General features: G+C 40.0%; 1 protein-coding gene across 2 annotated transcripts in view; it reads right to left on the bottom strand.

The window, feature by feature from the left end:
- The window catches only part of LOC147701152 (sialic acid-binding Ig-like lectin 16), a 557,018-nt gene that overhangs the window by 77,892 nt on the left and 459,751 nt on the right, over positions 1 to 19,375 (bottom strand). For both annotated transcript variants that reach the window (XM_086929911.1, XM_086929912.1), the window contains 2 exons: positions 13,414 to 13,461; positions 3,746 to 4,015 (listed from right to left, as the gene is read on the bottom strand). In XM_086929911.1, coding sequence (XP_086786037.1) covers positions 3,746 to 4,015; positions 13,414 to 13,461 — 318 coding nt within the window. The remainder of the gene's footprint in view (positions 1 to 3,745; positions 4,016 to 13,413; positions 13,462 to 19,375) is intronic.

Here is a 19,375-nt window from a genome sequence, read left to right as displayed (position 1 = left end):
TGGCACTAAAATACTGTTTCTTCTTCTTTTTGTTTTTCTTCAGTTTTGGTCTACAGATGCAGGGGTTAGAAGAATTTTTAGGTCTTGTTTAATTATTTTATAAACTGTAGAGAATCAGGAAATATCAAAATCATAGTTCATATTTTGGCTGCATTTGATTCTTTCACTGCTAGGTAATGAACCTTTAATTCATAGTTTCTGGTGAGTCAGTATTGATAGTAGGGAAATTGCCAACAACTCAGGCTTTAAACATTCAATGCAAGGTATGGTGACAAGTATATGTGCAAAGAGCGCATTCACCAAGCATCTGGGATAGTGGTTAAAACATGACAGCAGACTTTTGGAAAACATGGAACCTTGGAATGCTCTACAAAAAAGGGTATTTCCAAGTTCAACAAAGATTGGAGTGATATTGTTTGTATTTGCAGTGATTCAGCTTCATATATGCAAACGTTGAGTAATGACCTGCCAAAATTCAAAAGTTGTGTAATGAGCTGTCAACATTGATCCCTGAGCAGTAGTGTTTCCCTGTAAGAGATCCTTGCCACTTGTTAAATGTTATGCTGAAAGCATCTTTACAATCTTGAGAATTATTGCAGAATGCCATTGACTTTTTAGTCCATTCTGGTGCACTGTTTTCTTATGCACAGGAACTAAAAAGCAAATATTTATCATTTTGTGCTTTGTGTGGCATCAAAGAAAGAGTCATCCCAACTGTGTCCCTTAGCTGATGGTTCTCAGTCCAAGGAGCTATAAATGCTATATTATCCATGTGGCAACCGTTTACAGAATTTATGCTAGAAATAAGAGGATCTTTGGTCACATATTGGTAGTGATGTGAACAAAAGTATACTCTACTGCATTGTTAGATTTTTACAGGAAAACATAACTGCTGTAGTGGACATAATTAAAAAACTAGAGTCCGAAAACACCCTTGTCTGCCAAGTGTTCAGCATAATTGGTGAAGATGTGAAACAGCTCCTTGAGAGTAGGCTGGGCGACACTTTTAGTGACAAAGCAAGGATGAAGTGCAATTCAGGAACTATTATTTCACAAAGTATGAGAAATGGCTTGCAATGATACATAGAAACGTACCTTCACCACCAATTGCATTTGAAGTCAATGAAACCTCACTGTGGTACTTTGTTCTAGATCCCTTCCGTAAAGGGGAATGTCCTCTGTAGAGTCAAACATGCTGCTTTATTTTTGACCGCTTCAATAACTCTGAGGGCATAGGCATCCAGATCAGAGCAAATGTTGCAGAACCTGCCCTAATAATCGCAATCTGCAAGTGAACCAGTATTGGCATGGAAAGCTATGTCAGTGGCCCGAGTCAACAAATTGTGTGCTGGCTGTGTTGGCATTCCCCATCTCAAGCGCCAATTTTGAGAGGGCCTTTTCACAGAAGTTTACATGGGAAGAAAAGAGCAAGCGCACATGACCAAAGACTCACTGAAGAAGTATGGTATGGTGTACTTCAATAAGTTTAATTTGCAAAAATCTATTTGGACCTCATATACACTATACTTACACTGTCTATATACCATGCGCTGCCAGTGAAGAAAGCAAGTAATAATAAAAGCAAAAAGTTCCATAAACAACGGAAAACACAGTTTTTGTTGTTTTTAATGGTGAAAAAATGTGTAACTACTGATAACCACTGTTTTTTAAGGTATTGAAATCACTAGAATACACAGAAAAACCCCACCAGAATTTACAAAAATAGAAACTGAAAACAGGAAAGCCTAGCCATGGACCACATGGTGCATAGCGGTGCGGGAGGTGCTCCATACCACAGCTGCTTGTGCTGCAGCCCTTTACAAAGGCTGCAGTACAAAGTGCTGTGGTATATAGCAGTTTCCAACCGCCATCATGGGGGTTGCATCGTAATGGGGCGGTAGCACCACTGTCTACCTGACGATAACGGTCGGTGGGCCAACCTTGCAGCATTGTAATGATGCCCATAGTTAAACTGCAGTTATGGTTACGCATTGAACCCTGAAAACCTCTGAAATTCACTTATGTTTAGGATCAGAATCCATAACAGGCTTGCACAAAAGTCAAGGATTTCACATTACATTTCTTGACAATCTTCATACAACTGCATCACAAAATTGACTTTTTTTAACCTAGATATGATTATTTCGATGAAGGTGAGCTTCGCATTTTACACATTTCAAGAGCCCTAAATTCAACTTGTTGAGAACCCATTCAACCCATTCAACAAAAGATTATTTCCAAAGACCCATAACCATAATGGGCCTATGTACAGCAAGTGACCTAAAATAATTTGTTTCTACATGCATTATCTTTTATATATGTACTGTCTTTTTTTCGACTCAGATAACAGATTCCCAGTTATTTAGGAAAGCATGAGTAGGACGAGACCGAACGTCAGCGACGGCTCGTGGAGGGAGTTACGGTGGGGCAGGAGGGTGGGGAGGGGGAGGGGCAGGGTGGAGGTTGCTAAAAACCGGCATATGGATAATTGCAGGTAAGTAAACAATTTAATTAATAAAACGAATTTCGTAGCTCGCACTGCATTGCATTTTGCGATGCAAGGCGCACTACGAAATTCGTTTTATTAATTAAATTGTTTACTTACCTGCAATTATCCATATGCCGGTTTTTAGCAACCTCCACCCTGCCCCTCCCCCTCCCCACCCTCCTGCCCCACCGTAACTCCCTCCACGAGCCGTCGCTGCCGAACGTAACTATGTTTTCATTGCGATTCCTTTACTTACACTTCTTCCTCTCCCTGTATCCCAACATCCATCCAGGCACTCCTGTATGTGCTGTGATCTGATGATTCTGCATGTCAAAACATGTGGAGACTGCTCTGGGCTAGTTGGTATTGCAAAATAAGGGAAAAGGGTCAGGACAAAAGCTATGGGGTTTCTGTCTATTTTTATTTTTTTGGGTTTTATTTGACGCTGTTCTGCTTGATTACCAATTTTTCAGATCTACCAGCATTTCACTTGGGGGCATATTATGTGTTTCCATCACTCTTGCACCACTCAATGTGGTGCAAGGACAATGCAAATTTTAAGTCATATTTTTGAACCCACATAAAGTCCCTTTGAGTTTCTCCAAGATTATGGAGTAACGCAACGCAGCCAAATCACTGTGTTGTGTTACTCTGCCCTTGGTAGGTGTTGCTTGGCAACAGCATGGGTGTTCCCATGCAATTCCCATGGTTTTCCACAGGTGAGGCGGAACGAGGAATATGATCTTTATTTCTATTCATTTTTCCTCTTCCTATTTGTGCTGCATCAGACATAAAAAGAGGAAAAATCCTCTCAAGATTGTTTTTGTGCAGGAAGGCACCCCTCCCTGCACAAAAACAATTCTGACTACAAAACATGCACCACGGTGCAAGGTTGCCTGCGTTGGCGCTAGGCTTCCTAAATGGCACCAGCAAAAGGGGAAGGACAGGAATGCACCATAGTGGATACATACAGCTCATCCCAGCCCTTTCCCTGGAGCACAAGTCAGTGCAGTAAGGTGACTTGCTGTGCCACCCTACACCATAAAGGTCATAAATATGACCCATATTTACTAACCAGTTGCAAAAAACAAAGAAGAAGCGCTTGGCGTACCAGACACATATGAAGATAATATTTTTCCATACTTCTCCCTGAAGCAATCAATTACATATTTATATATAAAAGCATCTGTATTGTTTCCTAGAACTACAAACATCTCCTTTATGTGCAACAATGCTCCCAGGGTAGCAAATACTCACACTCCACTGTGATGAACAGAGAAGAGTTCACCACGCCGTGTTGATTCTTTGCCACACACAAGTACTGTCCATCGGTTTCTGGTGTTACACGTGAAAGAGGTAGCGTCAAACTGTTCTGACTTAACCCATTGGATTCTATGAGGCTTTTGTTTCCTACTTTCATCCATGTCAGGGAGGCAAGGGGCGAGCTCTTCACAGAACACTTAATGATGATCGATCTGCCTTCCAGTATCTTTTCAGTCGAATTGTTTTCTCTTTCACTCAGCTGACCTGCAGAAAAAATCACATATTTTCATTTGCCATGCATGTTTATATCAATAAAGTTATTTTAACGATCGGATACATAAATCCTTCTAATTCTTGAAATATAGATGGCAGCTTTTCTTAGGTACTTTTCACAAAAACATTCACGCGAAATGCAAGAATGGCTACACATCCCATTCTTTTTCATTCATTAAACTTTTGACTACCCTGTTTGCACATGTAATTAAAAGTGGTGTTAATACAAAATTACCCGTAACAATATTTGACATTTAATTTTCATGAGAAATAAAACCACAATTGCCAGCCATTTTTTATATTTCTCACTTCATGCAAACACATTACAAGTCAGTTCAACTTTTTTCGGATACAATAGTATCCATAAAAGCACGCAAACAAATACATCACATTAGATAACCAAAAATCAATTTACAAGCAATTAAAATATTCAGTACACAGATGCTAAAGTGACTTGTGCAAAACTATACAGATGATCGGTTCATTCAGAAATGAGGTTATTCTATATAACAATGGATGTTGGTCGTGCACTGCGTATTTTAAACGTTGCGACTTAGTTTATGTATAGAGTGCTCCCAGGTATCACTCCCCACTCTGGAGTGTGAGTATCAATTATAACATAATCTGCAGATCCAAATCCTTGGTCTGTCTCCCTGGGTACTGTAAATGCTGAGTATCTAGCTGTTTTCAAACAATAAAGATACTGAGTAACCTTCTTGGGTGTTTTACTTCTGTTTATTCATCCAAATCTTTCATAACAGATGTTGTATTCCCATCTATCTTCTAAGCGTTTAAACATTCTATGCTTGTATCGTGTTCTATGTTTTTAACCATCAATACATGTTCAGCTTTCCCAATGCATTTCGGCGCCGCGCCACTTTCTCAAGGGGTAAATCTGTGAAAATAATAATACTGGGTTCAAACCTTTTGTAATTGTAAGCATAATATTGCCACCTGTATATCGCTTAAATGCGCTTATAATCGTTGACTGTTCATAAAGATATCAAGGGTTATCGTATAGAACATTGCTATTGCCTCTTTATAACAACTAAGGAAAATGCTGCTGTATCTGCGTTCGCCGTGATCGGTGAAAATTATGTGTGGGTAGCGTTTTAAATGAAGTGAACTATCTGTCAGGATGTGTTCGGAATATTAACGTGAATGTCTATGTGAGAATATTGCTCATGAATCGCTTAGTGTACAACAACATTATTTTCTATGCGCTACGGATATTTTTTTAGTAACCAGGTAGATGTGTCTTTGTTCGTTGCTGTCTTGTAGTAGTTGATGAATGCTCTATCTGGCTCTTCGCCTGCCGCGTTAAATATGCTCAATGTTAAGACGGTGCTTACCGTGATGGCGTTCTCTAACCGTTACTAGGTTGCACTTCCTGGTGCATGCTGGGATTTCCGCGTATGCGTCTAAGCGCGCTGGTGTGTGCGTCTGATTTAAAGTCAAGCCCGCTTGTCCCTGACGTGTGAAAACTTTAAAGTGATACGTCTAAAATCGTTACGTGAACGGGATATCTAAATGTGGTCTAAAAACTAAGTGTGTGAAAATTATGTACGTATGCCGGTTGCCTTCATAAATTATAAAGAGGCTACACCATCTTAAAAGTGTTTAAGCAAATTCCTATTATCTGCGCCTTCATGACATTACCATGAAAAATTGCCACATTCATGTACATATCATTGTTGGAGAATCAGAATATAAATAACACATAAATTCAATTCTTTCATTGAGTCCTCTTAAAATCACAAACTCTTAAAATCACAACCTAAAACCACAGAGCAAAGAATTACCTGTGTGAGTAATTCTCATCCATGAGTTATCAATTCAAAAAAATCATAAACAAACATTGGCATTTAGTAGTAGCAGAACCAGACTTGCAAAATTCTGTATTTACTGATTATGTAATTACAGAATAGGTATTGCCCATTGATTCCTATGGGCTTTAAGGCCCATAGGAATCAATGGGCAATACCGATTCGGTATTTACAGATTCTGTAAATACCGAATCTTAACGATTCGGTATTTACAGAATCTGTAATACCTACATCTCCCCCCTTCATATTTACCGACTCTTAAATACCGAATCGGTAAAATTCAGTATTTAAGAGTCGGTAAATATGAATTACCTACATCTGGCCCTTAGTTTTTAGACCACATTTAGATATCCCGTTCATGTAACGATTTTAGACGTATCACTTGAAGAGTTTTCACACGTCAGGGACAAGCGGGCTTGATTTTAAATCAGACGCACACACCAGCGCGCTTAGACGCATACGCGGAAACCCCAGCATGCACCAGGAAGTACAACCTAGTAACGGTTAGAGAACGCCATCACGGGAAGCACCGTCTTAACATTGAGCATATTTAACGCGGCAGGCGAAGAGCCAGATAGAGCATTCATCAACTATTACAAGACAGCAACGAACAAAGACACATCTACCTGGTTACTAAAAAAATACCCGCAGGGCATAGAAAATAACGTTGCTGTGCGCTGAGCGATTCATGAGCAATATTCTCACATAGACATTCGCGTTAATATTCCGAACACATCCTGACAGATAGTTCACTTCATTTAAAATGCTACCCACACATAATTTTCACCGATCACGGCGAACGCAGATACAGCACCATTTTCCTTAGTTGTTATAAAGAGGCAATAGCAAGGTTCTATACGATAACCCTTGATAACTTTATGAACAGTCAACGATTATAAGCGTATTTAAGCCATATACAGGTGGCAATGTTATGCTTACAAGTACAAAAGGTTTGAACCCAGTATTGTTATTTTCACAGATTTACCCCTTGACAAAGGTGCGCGGTGCCGAAATGCATTGGGAAAGCCGAATATGTATTGATGGTTAAAAACATAGAACACGATACAAGCATAGAATGTTTAGACGCTTAGAAGATAGATGTGAATACAACATCTGTCTCAAAGATTTGGATGAATAAACAGAAGTAAAACACCCAAGAAGGTTACTCAGTATCTTCATTGTTTGAAAACAGCTGGATACTCAACATTTACAGTGCTCAGGGAGACAGACCAAGGATTTGGATCTGCAGATTATGTTATTCTATATAACAACATCACTGGTCCATCGTGAATCTTCGCGCCCTTACTGCAAATTTAAAAATACAACACATTAGATATCCAAAATTCATTTTAAAAACAATTAAAATATCCAGTATACAGATGCTAAGTTGACTTTTGCAAAACTATACAAATTATCAGTGCATTCAGAGATGAAATTATTCTATGTAACGACATCACTGGTCCATCATAGATCTTCACGCCCTTACTGCAGTTTTTAGAAAAGTAGTGGTACGACAGATAAGATCAATGTCATCCAATTCTATCATTAATTGATATGCTACCTCCAAACAGATTGGTCTTTTTTTATTATAAAAATACGGGCTTAAAAACTGTTTAAAATACTTGGTATAGTATGTGCAGAAAAATATAAAGTGCATAATGGTTAGCTCACTCCTCCCGTCACATGGGCACAAATTAAGGTTTGAGTTTGGGCTATAGCCGAGTGGGAAACAGAGTAAAAATCAAATTGTGCCAGCTCTCAAACGAAACAATAAACTAGTTTCCCAACGGCTCATAGGTAGAGACAGGTATTTGTGAAGTGGGTAGCTATACGGTTCTATAGCCATATAGTTATGTACAGTTGTCTTGCTAACCTCTACAATCTCCTGTTCATTCTTATATAGGGTGTACAGTGCATTCTGCGATTCTTTTTCAGCGACTGAGATCGGAAGTGTGGGATCTCAAAAGATGTTTTCCATCTTTATACTATGTAAGCTACCCAACACTCAGATCAGCCATGGAATGTCTAGACACTTATCGCAGCGTAAGCAGTCCTTAATTTTTTACTGTGTCAGGGAGGCTGCTTCATACTTCCATACAGCAGCCCACATAAGTGCCGGGCATGCCCGAATAAAATCAGTTATGAAATTGATGTTAAGCTCTTTGTGACATACATATTGGGGACTCGAAATTGGGACATTCAGTAATTTCCTGCAAAACATATTCTCTTCTTGCTGTATAGGTAAGCAATTAGCCATTCCCCGAATCTCAGCACCATATGAAGCCACCGGAGTACACTGAAGTCTATAAATTTCTTGCACAGCTAAAAGTGCACCCACAGATTTAGGGTGAGGTATGCTTAAAATAGAATTGATGGCCTTTGAGAACTTACTTCTGGCGTGAGCTGTATGCCCACTCCAGGAGTTGTTCGCAGCAAAGGCCAATCCCAAATAAATAAATGATGTTACCAATGTCATCTTGTGGCCATCAATTGTAATAGGTCGGAGAATGTTCTTACCAGGGCCACTACTCATTAAAACAGATTTTTTTAAATTTATCAACAGATCTAAATCCTTCATATAGCTATTGAAATTTTGGACAAGGAGGCGCAGTGAATTAGCAGTACGGTCAATGAGAACTGGGTCGTCTGCATAGAGCAGCACGGGGATGCGTTGTTTATTAATATAAGGGACGTCTTGGGTCGCCAGTTTCACTGATGCGTTCAGGCCATTGATATATATAATAAAAAGCAGGGGGGCCAACACGCACCCTTGTCTGACCCCCCTGCCAATATCAATGACACCCGAGACTTCTCCACCCATCCCGAGTCTTACTTGGGCCTTAAGATCTTTATGCAAAAAAGCCCAAAAATTAACCAAAGTTTCATCGAGGCCCCCTGCCAAAAGGATAGCCCACAGCCTTGACCTATCAACTAGGTCAAAGGCTGTGGACAGATCCATAAAAGCCATATAGACCGGAGATTTTTTGGCGATAGCATATTGGCCGATAATTAGGTTCAGGTTCAGGTATTGTTCTTTAGTTCCTACCTTTCCTCTGAAACCCAGCTGACAGGGATCTAAAATATTGTTAGCTTCTGTCCAATCTATGATCTTATTATAAAGAACTCTTCCTTAAAATTTTTAACGTGTTATCTATTAGGTAGATGGGGCGATAATTACACGGTAAGGATCTATCCCCCTTTTTAAAAATCGGAACTATTATACTTGTGGCCCATATAGCAGGAGTCTTAGCCAACGACAAATTATTAAAAATATTCAGAAGCAGGGGCGCCCAAAAACCCGGGTTCCACCAAATTAAGTCTATGGGCAGCCCATCAGGGCCTGGCGCCTTATTCCCCAGGCTTTGATTAATCGCTTCAACTACTTCCGAAATACTGATCTGTATTGGGGTTGGCTTGCCCGGGATAGGAAGTGAGTTGTTTGATGGTGGGGCAGAATAAATAGTTGAAAAATGGTCCACCCAAGCATCACTAGCTATATTGCAGCTGATTGGTGTCAATGACTGGCCCATAGAGCGCACATCTCTCACTGCCGTCCAAAAGATGTTACCATTTTTTTGATTGGCCGCATCAGACAATTTAGCCCAGCGTTCAGTCAAAACTTCTTTCTTCCTATTTTCGACGGCCGCCTTGTATTCCTCGCTTGCCCGTTTAACTGTCATCGGACATCTTGGAGTGGCAGTTAGTGCCCTGCATAGATTCCTGTTCGCCTCAGAGCAGGCATGGTTAAACCATCTAGGGGGAAGTTCCACCTTTTTAATAGGTTTGGATAAGATTGTTTTGACCGTCCCGCAAATCTTCCCGAAGTCCCCAATCATCTGCAATGGTGGGGTTTCGAGAGAAAGGCAAGAGTCAATAAGTGTCATATTGCTATTTACCAATGTCCTAAAAATCTCTGGATTATTGGCCCCCTTCCAGTGTAATCTTAATTTATCAGTTGAAACCGATAAATTGGATGCCCCGCATTCAATCTGAAAACTGGGTCGGCAGGTTGCATGTAGTATTATTTTAATGGGGTTGTGATCCCCAAAATTAGAAAGTATGACTTCAGCAGTTGCCAACTGTTTTTCAATTATGGGGCCTACAAAGATATAATCTATGATGGAACTACACCTCCTTCCCCTATAGGTTGGATAATTTGTCATGGCAGAACCTGCTGCCAGGTCCATAACATTAGATAGGTTATGGGATTTTATCAGCCCATTAGGTTCCTTACCTCTACTGATTGAAGGTTGTACAGAAGGGACTATGCCCTTCACTGTTCCTGTTTAATTTATCCTAGCATTAAAATCACCTCCTACTAGAATTCCCAAAGGGACTTCCTTACCAGATTGGCTATCTAAATCTGAGATGAAATCAAAAAGCTTTATAAAGCTTTTGTTTGGGACTGACTGGAAATCATATTATAAAAATGTAACAAATAAAATTGAATTCCTCTTTTAAACAATACAGCCTGAAAATGTAGACTATGAGTTGGGATTATTTTAAAACTTCCCCCTGCTAACACCTTAAATCCTATAAATAGACCACCTGATGGCCTTCCCAACCTTAGTATTTCTGAAGGTACACTGAAACAGTGATATCCCTCAATAATTAACTCTTCAGTGGCCCAGGTTTCTTGGAACATGAGAATATCATATTACCTTATTAAATTGACCCATTCGGTGTTGTCTAATTTTGACCGTAGGCCTGCCACATTCCAGCTGAGTATACTTAAACTGGCTTCCTTACCTCTATTAACCAATTTTTCTTTCCCTAGAACATAATTTGGTGTCTGTAGTGTGTTTTCTTCCGACATATTACTATTAATCGCAGAGTCTAAGAGCTGTGATGGTCAGTCTTGGTGGTCTAGGGTGCCAAGAGCTTGATAAATATTGGTCAAATGTATAGTAGCATTCAAGAAGGTGGATGGTCATTTATAGAAATATCCCAATGGAAGGGCACTAATGCTGGTGGGAGGGTTCAAGGTTTCATCTGTAATGGACAAAAGATGGCGGACCATCTGAGGACAACACAGTCCCCTTTGATGCATTTATTAGAATGGCCTACCCACCCTACTCTTCTAGCCATTATTATTTCCTCCCTTCCATATGGATCAAATTTCTTATGCTTATGAAGCCAGTCCACAGATTTTCTTTGTAAGTCAAACCAGGACTCCTTCTGCCCCTTCTTTAATGCAGGAACACCGCTTAAAACCAGCACATAAGGTGCAGAGGCTGGTGGAAGATCGAAAACATCTGGATTATCGATGGCATTTTCCCTAGAACCTTGAATGACTTTGTCTCTATCAACAATTGGCATCTGAGACTGTTTAGACAATCTACTTGGGTTTACATTTTCTTTACATGTGTTGTTTTGCATGCTCCCAGATGGTAACCTAGTACTTATACTTGTATTATTAGCATCTTTATTGGGAAACAGTGGGACCCCACCCTCACTGCATATGGTAACTGGCGTTAATTGGGGTAGTATAGTAGTGGCAGCTAAACATGTAGGGGGTAAGGGCTTATCAGCAGTTATGTGACCAGGCTGTGAGGGTTGTAGCGCAATTATACTTTCTGCAACCCTTTTTATGTTAGCGGCTACATCATTTATTTTAGACATTTCTTTCCATAAGCAATCAAGTTTTTTAACAAATACATCCATTAAATCATCCAATCTGGATTCAAAACCTTCCATTAAGGCAAGCACATTACAAAAAACGGTACCAAATTAGGAACTTATGTTCTTTTGGGACAGCACCGAATTATCAATTTCCATTTAGATTCCTGGTTATATGCACATCTTTAATTAATTACAAAATTAGGGTACTGTGTGACCATCAACACAATAATGTTTGCTGATAGTACCTCCCAAGATGATCAAGCAAAAGTCATACCTAGTCTACTAAAGTTTAAGTAGAGCAAAACACATATTAAGTAGGCATTTAACCACTGTCTGGGCAGAGGACAGAGCAAGATCACCCACAGCGTTACAACAAGCAAACCAGTGACCTACCACTCTTGCATGACTTGGTTGTAAAAGCAGCCATCACTTACCTGCAGTAGACCCTTGTGCTTCACAATGCCACTGGGATTTGGCTCAAACCTAGCTGGTTAGTACTAAGCAACGTGTACATCTGGAAGCACAACATAAAAAAATAAAAAAGCCCAAGACCGAAATCATAACCCTCACAAAAATATGGGATTTTCAAAATTCTTCAAACCTTGCTTTCTAAGTGACACATTTTTAGTGAATCTGCAAAGAAAGATTACAACATCATATATCATAATGATGGTTGTTCATGTGTCACACAGCACAAACTGAAATCTTCATAACTTTATTTCTCCTCATTTATTCCTCTATAGATTCTTTCTGTGAAGGAAGGTGCCCCTTTCTGCACTTAAACAATCCTGCTGACAACACAAGCACCCTTGCAGCATGGTGTAATAGTGCTTTTGTGGACGCTAGGCTGCCGAACTGCGTAAGTGCAGGAGGAAAGGAAAGGATTGCACCACATTAGATAAATGTAGGCATTCCTGCCCTTTCACTTCGATGTAGGGGAGCGCAGCAAGGTGACATGCCATGCTGCCCTAAGTCAAATCCCCATAAATGAGGCTCCACAAGTGCAAATATACAGGCAATAATGATGCGACCTGGATTGTTTTAGAGTATTAGTTAAAACTAAATACAACCAGTACTGAAGATTAAGCATCTATGAAGGAGTTAAATGGAACCTAAGATATCTAAAAATAACTGGGTGTTGTCATACATATACAATAGTAATATTTTATGCATTTTTCAGTAAATGACTTGTTTCTAACCTAGTATAATTTGAAAGAATTAACCAAACTGAGAAATAAATGTATGATATTAAAGTCTGATTTAGTACAATTCAAACAGCTTGAATGCCGTCTTGCATATCAAATTCAAACTGGTCGACACACACAAATTGCCAAAACCCTCTAAGAACTCACTAGTTGGCCCCAGGGTTTAGTTTATATCTTCTGCTTTTTCCCCAGCTGTGAAGGGAAGATGAGTACCTGCTTCAAAGTGGCATTATTTTTAGTGCAAAACCCTGGCTTCTATGTTGGTATGGGAATGCCCAAGTACCACTCACGGAATGTCCCTTTGACGTAGACTTGGGCCAAGCAGTGCAAGTGCTACTTTGCCTTACTTTTAGGCATCTTTCCAATGCATGCAAGGTTTGTGCAGGAAAGTAAATAAACGAAAAAATGTAGTGCTAATTTGTGTCACTTTTGTGATGCATACCCAGTGCAAAATGTTTATAAATATGCCCTTCAGACAATGATTTAGTTCAAAGTGAGCTCTGCTAGGTTGTGTCGGATATGCACAAGTAATCAACGCATAACATGTGTTGAAATATGTCCTAGTCAGTGTACAGTGATGAAGTATAGCCATGCTCCATTTCCTTTTCTGTTTTCCTGAAATCAACCCAAGAAAGACTGCCAAATCAAACCATATGGCCACACATGGCAACTCCCCCCACAAGCACAGACACATACATACACAAAACAGAACATATGTATACATGCTAGTTAATACCTTGTTTCATGGTGTCCTCTGTGGTTATTTTTAGGTTCCTTGGTGGATCTGTAGCAACAAAATCAGAAGACACTCTTAAAATGTTTAGCAGTTTTTTTCTGTTATATGACCACATAGAGCAAAATTCAAATATACTGTAAGCACTCTGAATCTCTAATAAACCCTGACACAGAATATTATGGGTGTCATTATTTTTTATGGTTTCCTTTTTTTTAATTGTTTTTCAGGGAGATGAAAAAGTACATTACATACAACGGGCATTCCCATATTTCGTCAACCGGATTTCCCCCCTCCCCCAAATCTGGCCAGTCCATGGCATACATATGGGAGCCCCAGTGAGTCTCCCTAGTGAGATTAGGGGGGCCAGTACTGTCAGAATAGGATATGGGTCTGACCGACCCAGACAGGCAGTATAAAAAGCCTAGAACCCTCCCCCCCTTTCCCCATACCCCCACCCCTGAACTGGTGGTGTGCTGGATATGTAACTCCTTAGGTCTCTACGTAAAGGGTCAACTTTGTGCAACAGATTAGGTGGCCACGACCGCCGACTGAACTTCGGTGAGCCAAAGAAGGCGGAGGTATTTTAGACATGTTACCTCATTGAGTTCCAAGGCTAACAGGGATAATAGTGGACGCCAGGTGGTTCTAAATGAGTCTGCTGAGTTCGTTAGAGTGGCCTGGATTCTTTTCATACCAAGGACATACCATAGTTTATGTAGCTAACCTGTGTGTGTCGGTCTGGTCTGTGTGCCCCAGAGGGAGAGGATATGTTGGACAACTGCTCCCAGCGCTAGGCCCATCTGATTCCCCTTGAGCGACTTCAGTGGATATGTGATTGGGTTAGGCACTCCCAAGAGTGTGTGGGCTGGGAAGCGTGGTATTTCAGTCTCAAATTGTTTGTCAATGTCATCTAGGATGGAGGTCCAGTACCCTGTCAACTCCTTATAATCCCAAAGTAGGTGAGTCAGTGTGCCCTCCTCATCACAGCCTCGTCAACATGTCGGGCTACGGTCCGGGATCCCTTTGTTCAGTCTGGCTGGTGTCAAATGCCAGTAGATATCCACCTTGACCGCCAATTCCCTAATGGCCCTATAGTGGGCCGTGTGATTGGCCCTGAAGTAAATATCATGCCATTCTTTCTCCGACAAGTCTCTCCCCAGTTCCTGCAGCCAACGCTTTAGTCCTGCTGAGGGCACACGGGAGGCTGGTGGACGAAGCATGTTATATAGTTCAGAGATCATCTTTTTTGTCGGAATATTTTATTATGAGCCATTTCTCATAGGTCGTGAGCTTTCTGCTCACCAGCAGGTGCACATCGGGGTGGAGGAGCCAATGACGGAGTTGGATGTATTGGAATCGTTTTGGCGCTGTAATAGCATAAGATTGTTTCACATCTGAGAACAAGAGAAACCCCTCCAAATTGAAAAGATGTTCTGCCGACCTGCAGTCGGTGACCCACCACTGTGAGAATACTCGCTCCCATAGCCCTGGTGTAAACTCTGAGGGCCCGATTCACAGAACTAACTTAAGACAAAATCATAAACTTACTACCATTTTGGTATTCACAGAAGACACTTACTCATTTCGGTATTCACAGAAGTTAGGAGTCCTAACTTTAGGACTCCTAAAAGCCTTCTGTGAACACCGAAAGTCTTAAAATTAGGATTGTTCTCAATTTAGTAGTAGTAAAGTTAGGAATCCTAACTTTAGGACTCCTTAATGCCTTCTGTGAATAGCAAAAGTCTTAAAATTTGGATTTTTCTAAATTTAATAGTAGTAAATTTAGGACTCCTAACTTTAGGACTCCTAAATGCCTTCTGTGAATATTGAAAGCCTCTAAATTAGGATTTTTCTCAACTTTATTATTCGGTATTCTCATAAGGCATTTAGGAGTTCTAAAGTTAGGAGTCCTAAAGTTAGGAGTCCTAACTTTACTACTACTAAATTGAGAAAAATCCTAATTTTAAGACTTTCGGTATTCACAGAAGGCATTTAGGAGTCCTAAAGTTAAGACTCCTAACTTTACTACTCCTAAACTGAGAAAAATCCTAACTTTAGGACTTTCGATATTCACAGAAGGCATTTAGGAGTCCTAAAGTTAGGACTCCTAACTTCTGTGAATACCAAAATGAGTAAGTGTCTTCTGTGAATACAAAAATGAGTAAGTGCCTTCTGTGAATACGAAAATGGTAGTAAGTTTAGGATTTAGTCTAACGTTAGTTCTGTGAATCGGGCCCAGCGTTATCAAATAGGGGTTGTCATTATTTTTTAAATAGACATACACTGTAATTAAGACTGATTCTATTAACTTAATCAACCACTAGGAAACCCTTCAGTTTCCTTAAAGCACAAGGCTAATCCATTCACCTGTATATGTGCAAAACCTTATTATTAACACCTGCATGACCCACTAAATGTGCAGTAGTATGGCATAACTTCAATTCTTTGTCAGGGGTTGTAAGCGCTGTATAAATGCCCAATTCCTAGGCAGGCGGTGCACAATCTTGGTGTTCTAATTGATGAGAAACTATCAATGAAGAACCAGGTAAATCAAATGATATACATCTGCTTTGGCATCATGTGCAGTTCGCACAAAATCTTTAAATGGATCCCGATAGAAGCAAGGAAACCTTTAGTGCAGGGACTGATAATCAGCCGAATGGATTATGAGAACGTCTTTCTGACACCAATAAATGAAGATCTGTTGTCCAGGCTACAGGTTCTGCAAAATACCGCAGCTAGGCTAGTGCTGAATCTTCCATCTAGATCACCCTCAGCACCTAGCTTAAAACTCCTTCACTGGCTTCCTGTAAGGAGAGGACCAGGTTCAAAACTCTCTGCCTAGCACATAAGACTATGTACAGTAGTAGCCCCAGTTACTTGGCAAAGAGATTTAGCTGGTACCTGCCTTGCAGGCTATTAAGGTCCAGTGATAAATGTCTCCTTACCCCTCTGAGAGTCCATACCACCAATAATAGCGGGAACTCTTCGTATTTCTTGGCCCTCACTCTCTGGAACATGGTGCCCTTTCACCTACACACTGCAACTGATCACAACGGCTTCCATAGGGAGCTAAAAACATGGCTGTTTAACCAATAAAACCAGCAAGATCTTCTCTTGAGTCTTAAAGTCAGAGTCGTCCACCAGAGCCATGAGACCTTCTGGTGATATGTGCACTCAATAAATATTCTTGATTTGATTTGATTTGAATGCAATTATAATATAATACAATTATTGTGTATTCCACATGCAAAAAGAGTATCTGTGCTTTACTCATAAACAAAAAACTGTATCGACAATCTCAGTAACCCCTTTTTTCTGAAAACATGGTATACAAACATGCAACTGAATAGGGTGGTCTGGCCACTGACTGAAACCGCCGCCTCTGTGTAGAGCTCGGAGACTCCAGAGAGGAGAATTCTTCCACACAGCTCTCAACATTTGTCCTTGGAGCCAGAGTGAAAGCAACATGAATGAGACAACAGCCACATAACTTCAAGGTTCTTTTTGACAAGAGAAATTACAGTTAAACTGAGTTCTTCAATGAAGTCCTGAAGCCTGGTCTTTACTTCAGCTGACCCTCACAACTCCTTCTGTCAGGAAACAGCAAGCTGCTCAAGAGATAAGTGAATTATCTGCTTTTAAGCACAGAGGCTGCATCAGGGGAATTGAATTACTCTTGAACTCAGGTTGAACTCTTCACACTGGCAGAGAGGAAGGACAGGAATTTTCCTGATTCATAAGGGTTAAGAAAAATTCCCTTTCTGAAGTGGTAACACTGCTGAATGTTTTTGAATTGTTTTTGAATTGTCATTGTACTTCTAACACAGGAGAAGCATATGAGAACTTTCAACTCTGAGGTATTTATCTCTCTCCATTTGACAGCTTAGACTCTGCTTCATAACATGGACATTCCTATCAGCAGAGAGTGTAGAGGGAATCTGGCTAGGCAGGGGAAACTTGTGTGTCATTTCTGATTTTCAGCAACACCTGTTTGAATACATGCAGCCATAATTTTGAGAACACTAGAAATCTTTAAAACAAAATAAAAATGACTCATTCTGTCAGGAACCACAGCAGGGGAAAGGCTGTGTGACATTTCTGATGGCTCCCTGTTTTAAAAACATGCAGCCATAATTCTTTAGAATCCCAAGATTTTGTAAAAAAATTACTCATTCTGTTAGGAAACGCAACCTGATTCTGAAAAGTTAAGTGGAATTCCCTTTCTTGAAGTGGATAGCTGCTGTTTTTTTTAATTACTATTATATTATAAGCTTATGCAAACTTTCAAACCTGAAGTATTTCTCTTTATTTGACAGCTTAGACTCTGCTACACGTTTAAGTAGACAAGGACATTTCTACCAGCTAAGGGTGCAGCGCGTACTTAGATAAACTTAGTTAAATGGGGAAAAGCTGTGTGATATTTCTTGACTGAAAATATACAGACATAATTTTTGAGAATCCCAGAAGTCTGTCCATATCTGTCCATATCCAAATATATATTTGCGTTTATAGTGTTACTACCTAACTGCTTTGTGAGACGACTGGATATCATATTTGGTTACTAGGCAGTACTTATTTCTTATCTTCTCCAACACTGAAGTATAACAGTATGGCCAGTTTAAAACCTAATAGAAACCCTTTGTTAACACAAGTAGTAGGGAACACTCTACCTTCGGGCACTTCTACTACTGTCCTACGAGATACTGCTTCTATGTACCTTATTTTAAAAGAGATCTCTGCTGTGGGACAATGATTGAGATCTATGAATGTCAAAACCTCTGGTCTTGTGACAGAAATTAAGTTAATAAGGATGGATTTAAACTCCTTTCATACTAAAGTGGAAACTCTAGATAAACGATCCACCCTTTTGGAAGAAAGGTAGATAATGCAGAGTAATCGGCCCCAGATATCTGGCATTTAGAACAAAAAGTAAAATATTTGGAAGACAGGGCCTGAAAAAATAACATTCACTTTTATGGAATTCCAGACAAAATGGAAATGAATATTGGTGTGAAGAGCATGCTACTAACCGAAATACCGTGGGTACTGAATATATCCTTTGAGCATCCTCTTGAGTTGCAGAGAACTCACAGGATTCGGTCAAGAACTTCAACTTCAACACTTGAATCTAGACCTAGACCAATTATTGCATGCAACCTGCATCATGAACCTCCTGCATCATGAACAGGTCTATCAATTACTAACAGCTGCTCATAAACATGGTCCTTCCCACTAGGAAGGCCATAAAGTATTTATTGCTGCTGACTTGTCCACTGAAACCAATGCCAAACGAAAGCGTTCCTGCAACTTAGGCCAAGAATTCAGAAATGGGATATTAAATATGCTACAATGTGGGTAACAATGGATGGGAAATCAAGTGATTACACAGAGCCCGAAGATCTGGTACGGTTCCTGGACAGTTTAAAGAACCAACACGTGGACTTAACACCACCACCCCTGACTGAAACAACTATGAACAGTCAACTTTAATTACAGAATGATCCTCAAAGCCACTGCACTGGTAGATTATACGTCTGTATCTTTAAGAAACAGTCTGATAGAGATAAAGTGGTCCGCTGTGTACAAGTACTCACACAGGAAAATAGCAGAGACAAATTGTGATCACCTCTTAAGTCATCCATGTATCTGATGCTAAACCTTCCACTGCTGCTTCTTCCAGCTAGATGAGTATCTATGCATGCTATGTATTAATATAATGTTATTACTATTTTACTGCAGGTATTACCTCTGATGGATATAAATTAATTTCCTTTTCTCCTACATTGTTGGTCAATACACCATGTATATCTCATACTGGGTTTGTACATGCAAATCTCCTAGATGGACTTTATAACTCCATGGTGTGGTTCTTTTCATAATCTGTTTACCGCAAGTGGTTTTCTTTTCTACCCTGTGGTGTCAGCATCTCGCATTGAGGTTCAGAACCACCAATGAAAGA

This window comes from Lissotriton vulgaris, chromosome 7 (assembly GCF_964263255.1).
Source record: "Lissotriton vulgaris chromosome 7, aLisVul1.2, whole genome shotgun sequence".
NCBI lineage: Eukaryota > Metazoa > Chordata > Amphibia > Caudata > Salamandridae > Lissotriton > Lissotriton vulgaris.
The sequence above is the reverse complement of the archived record's forward strand: the minus strand, read 5'-3'. Positions and strand labels throughout refer to the sequence as shown.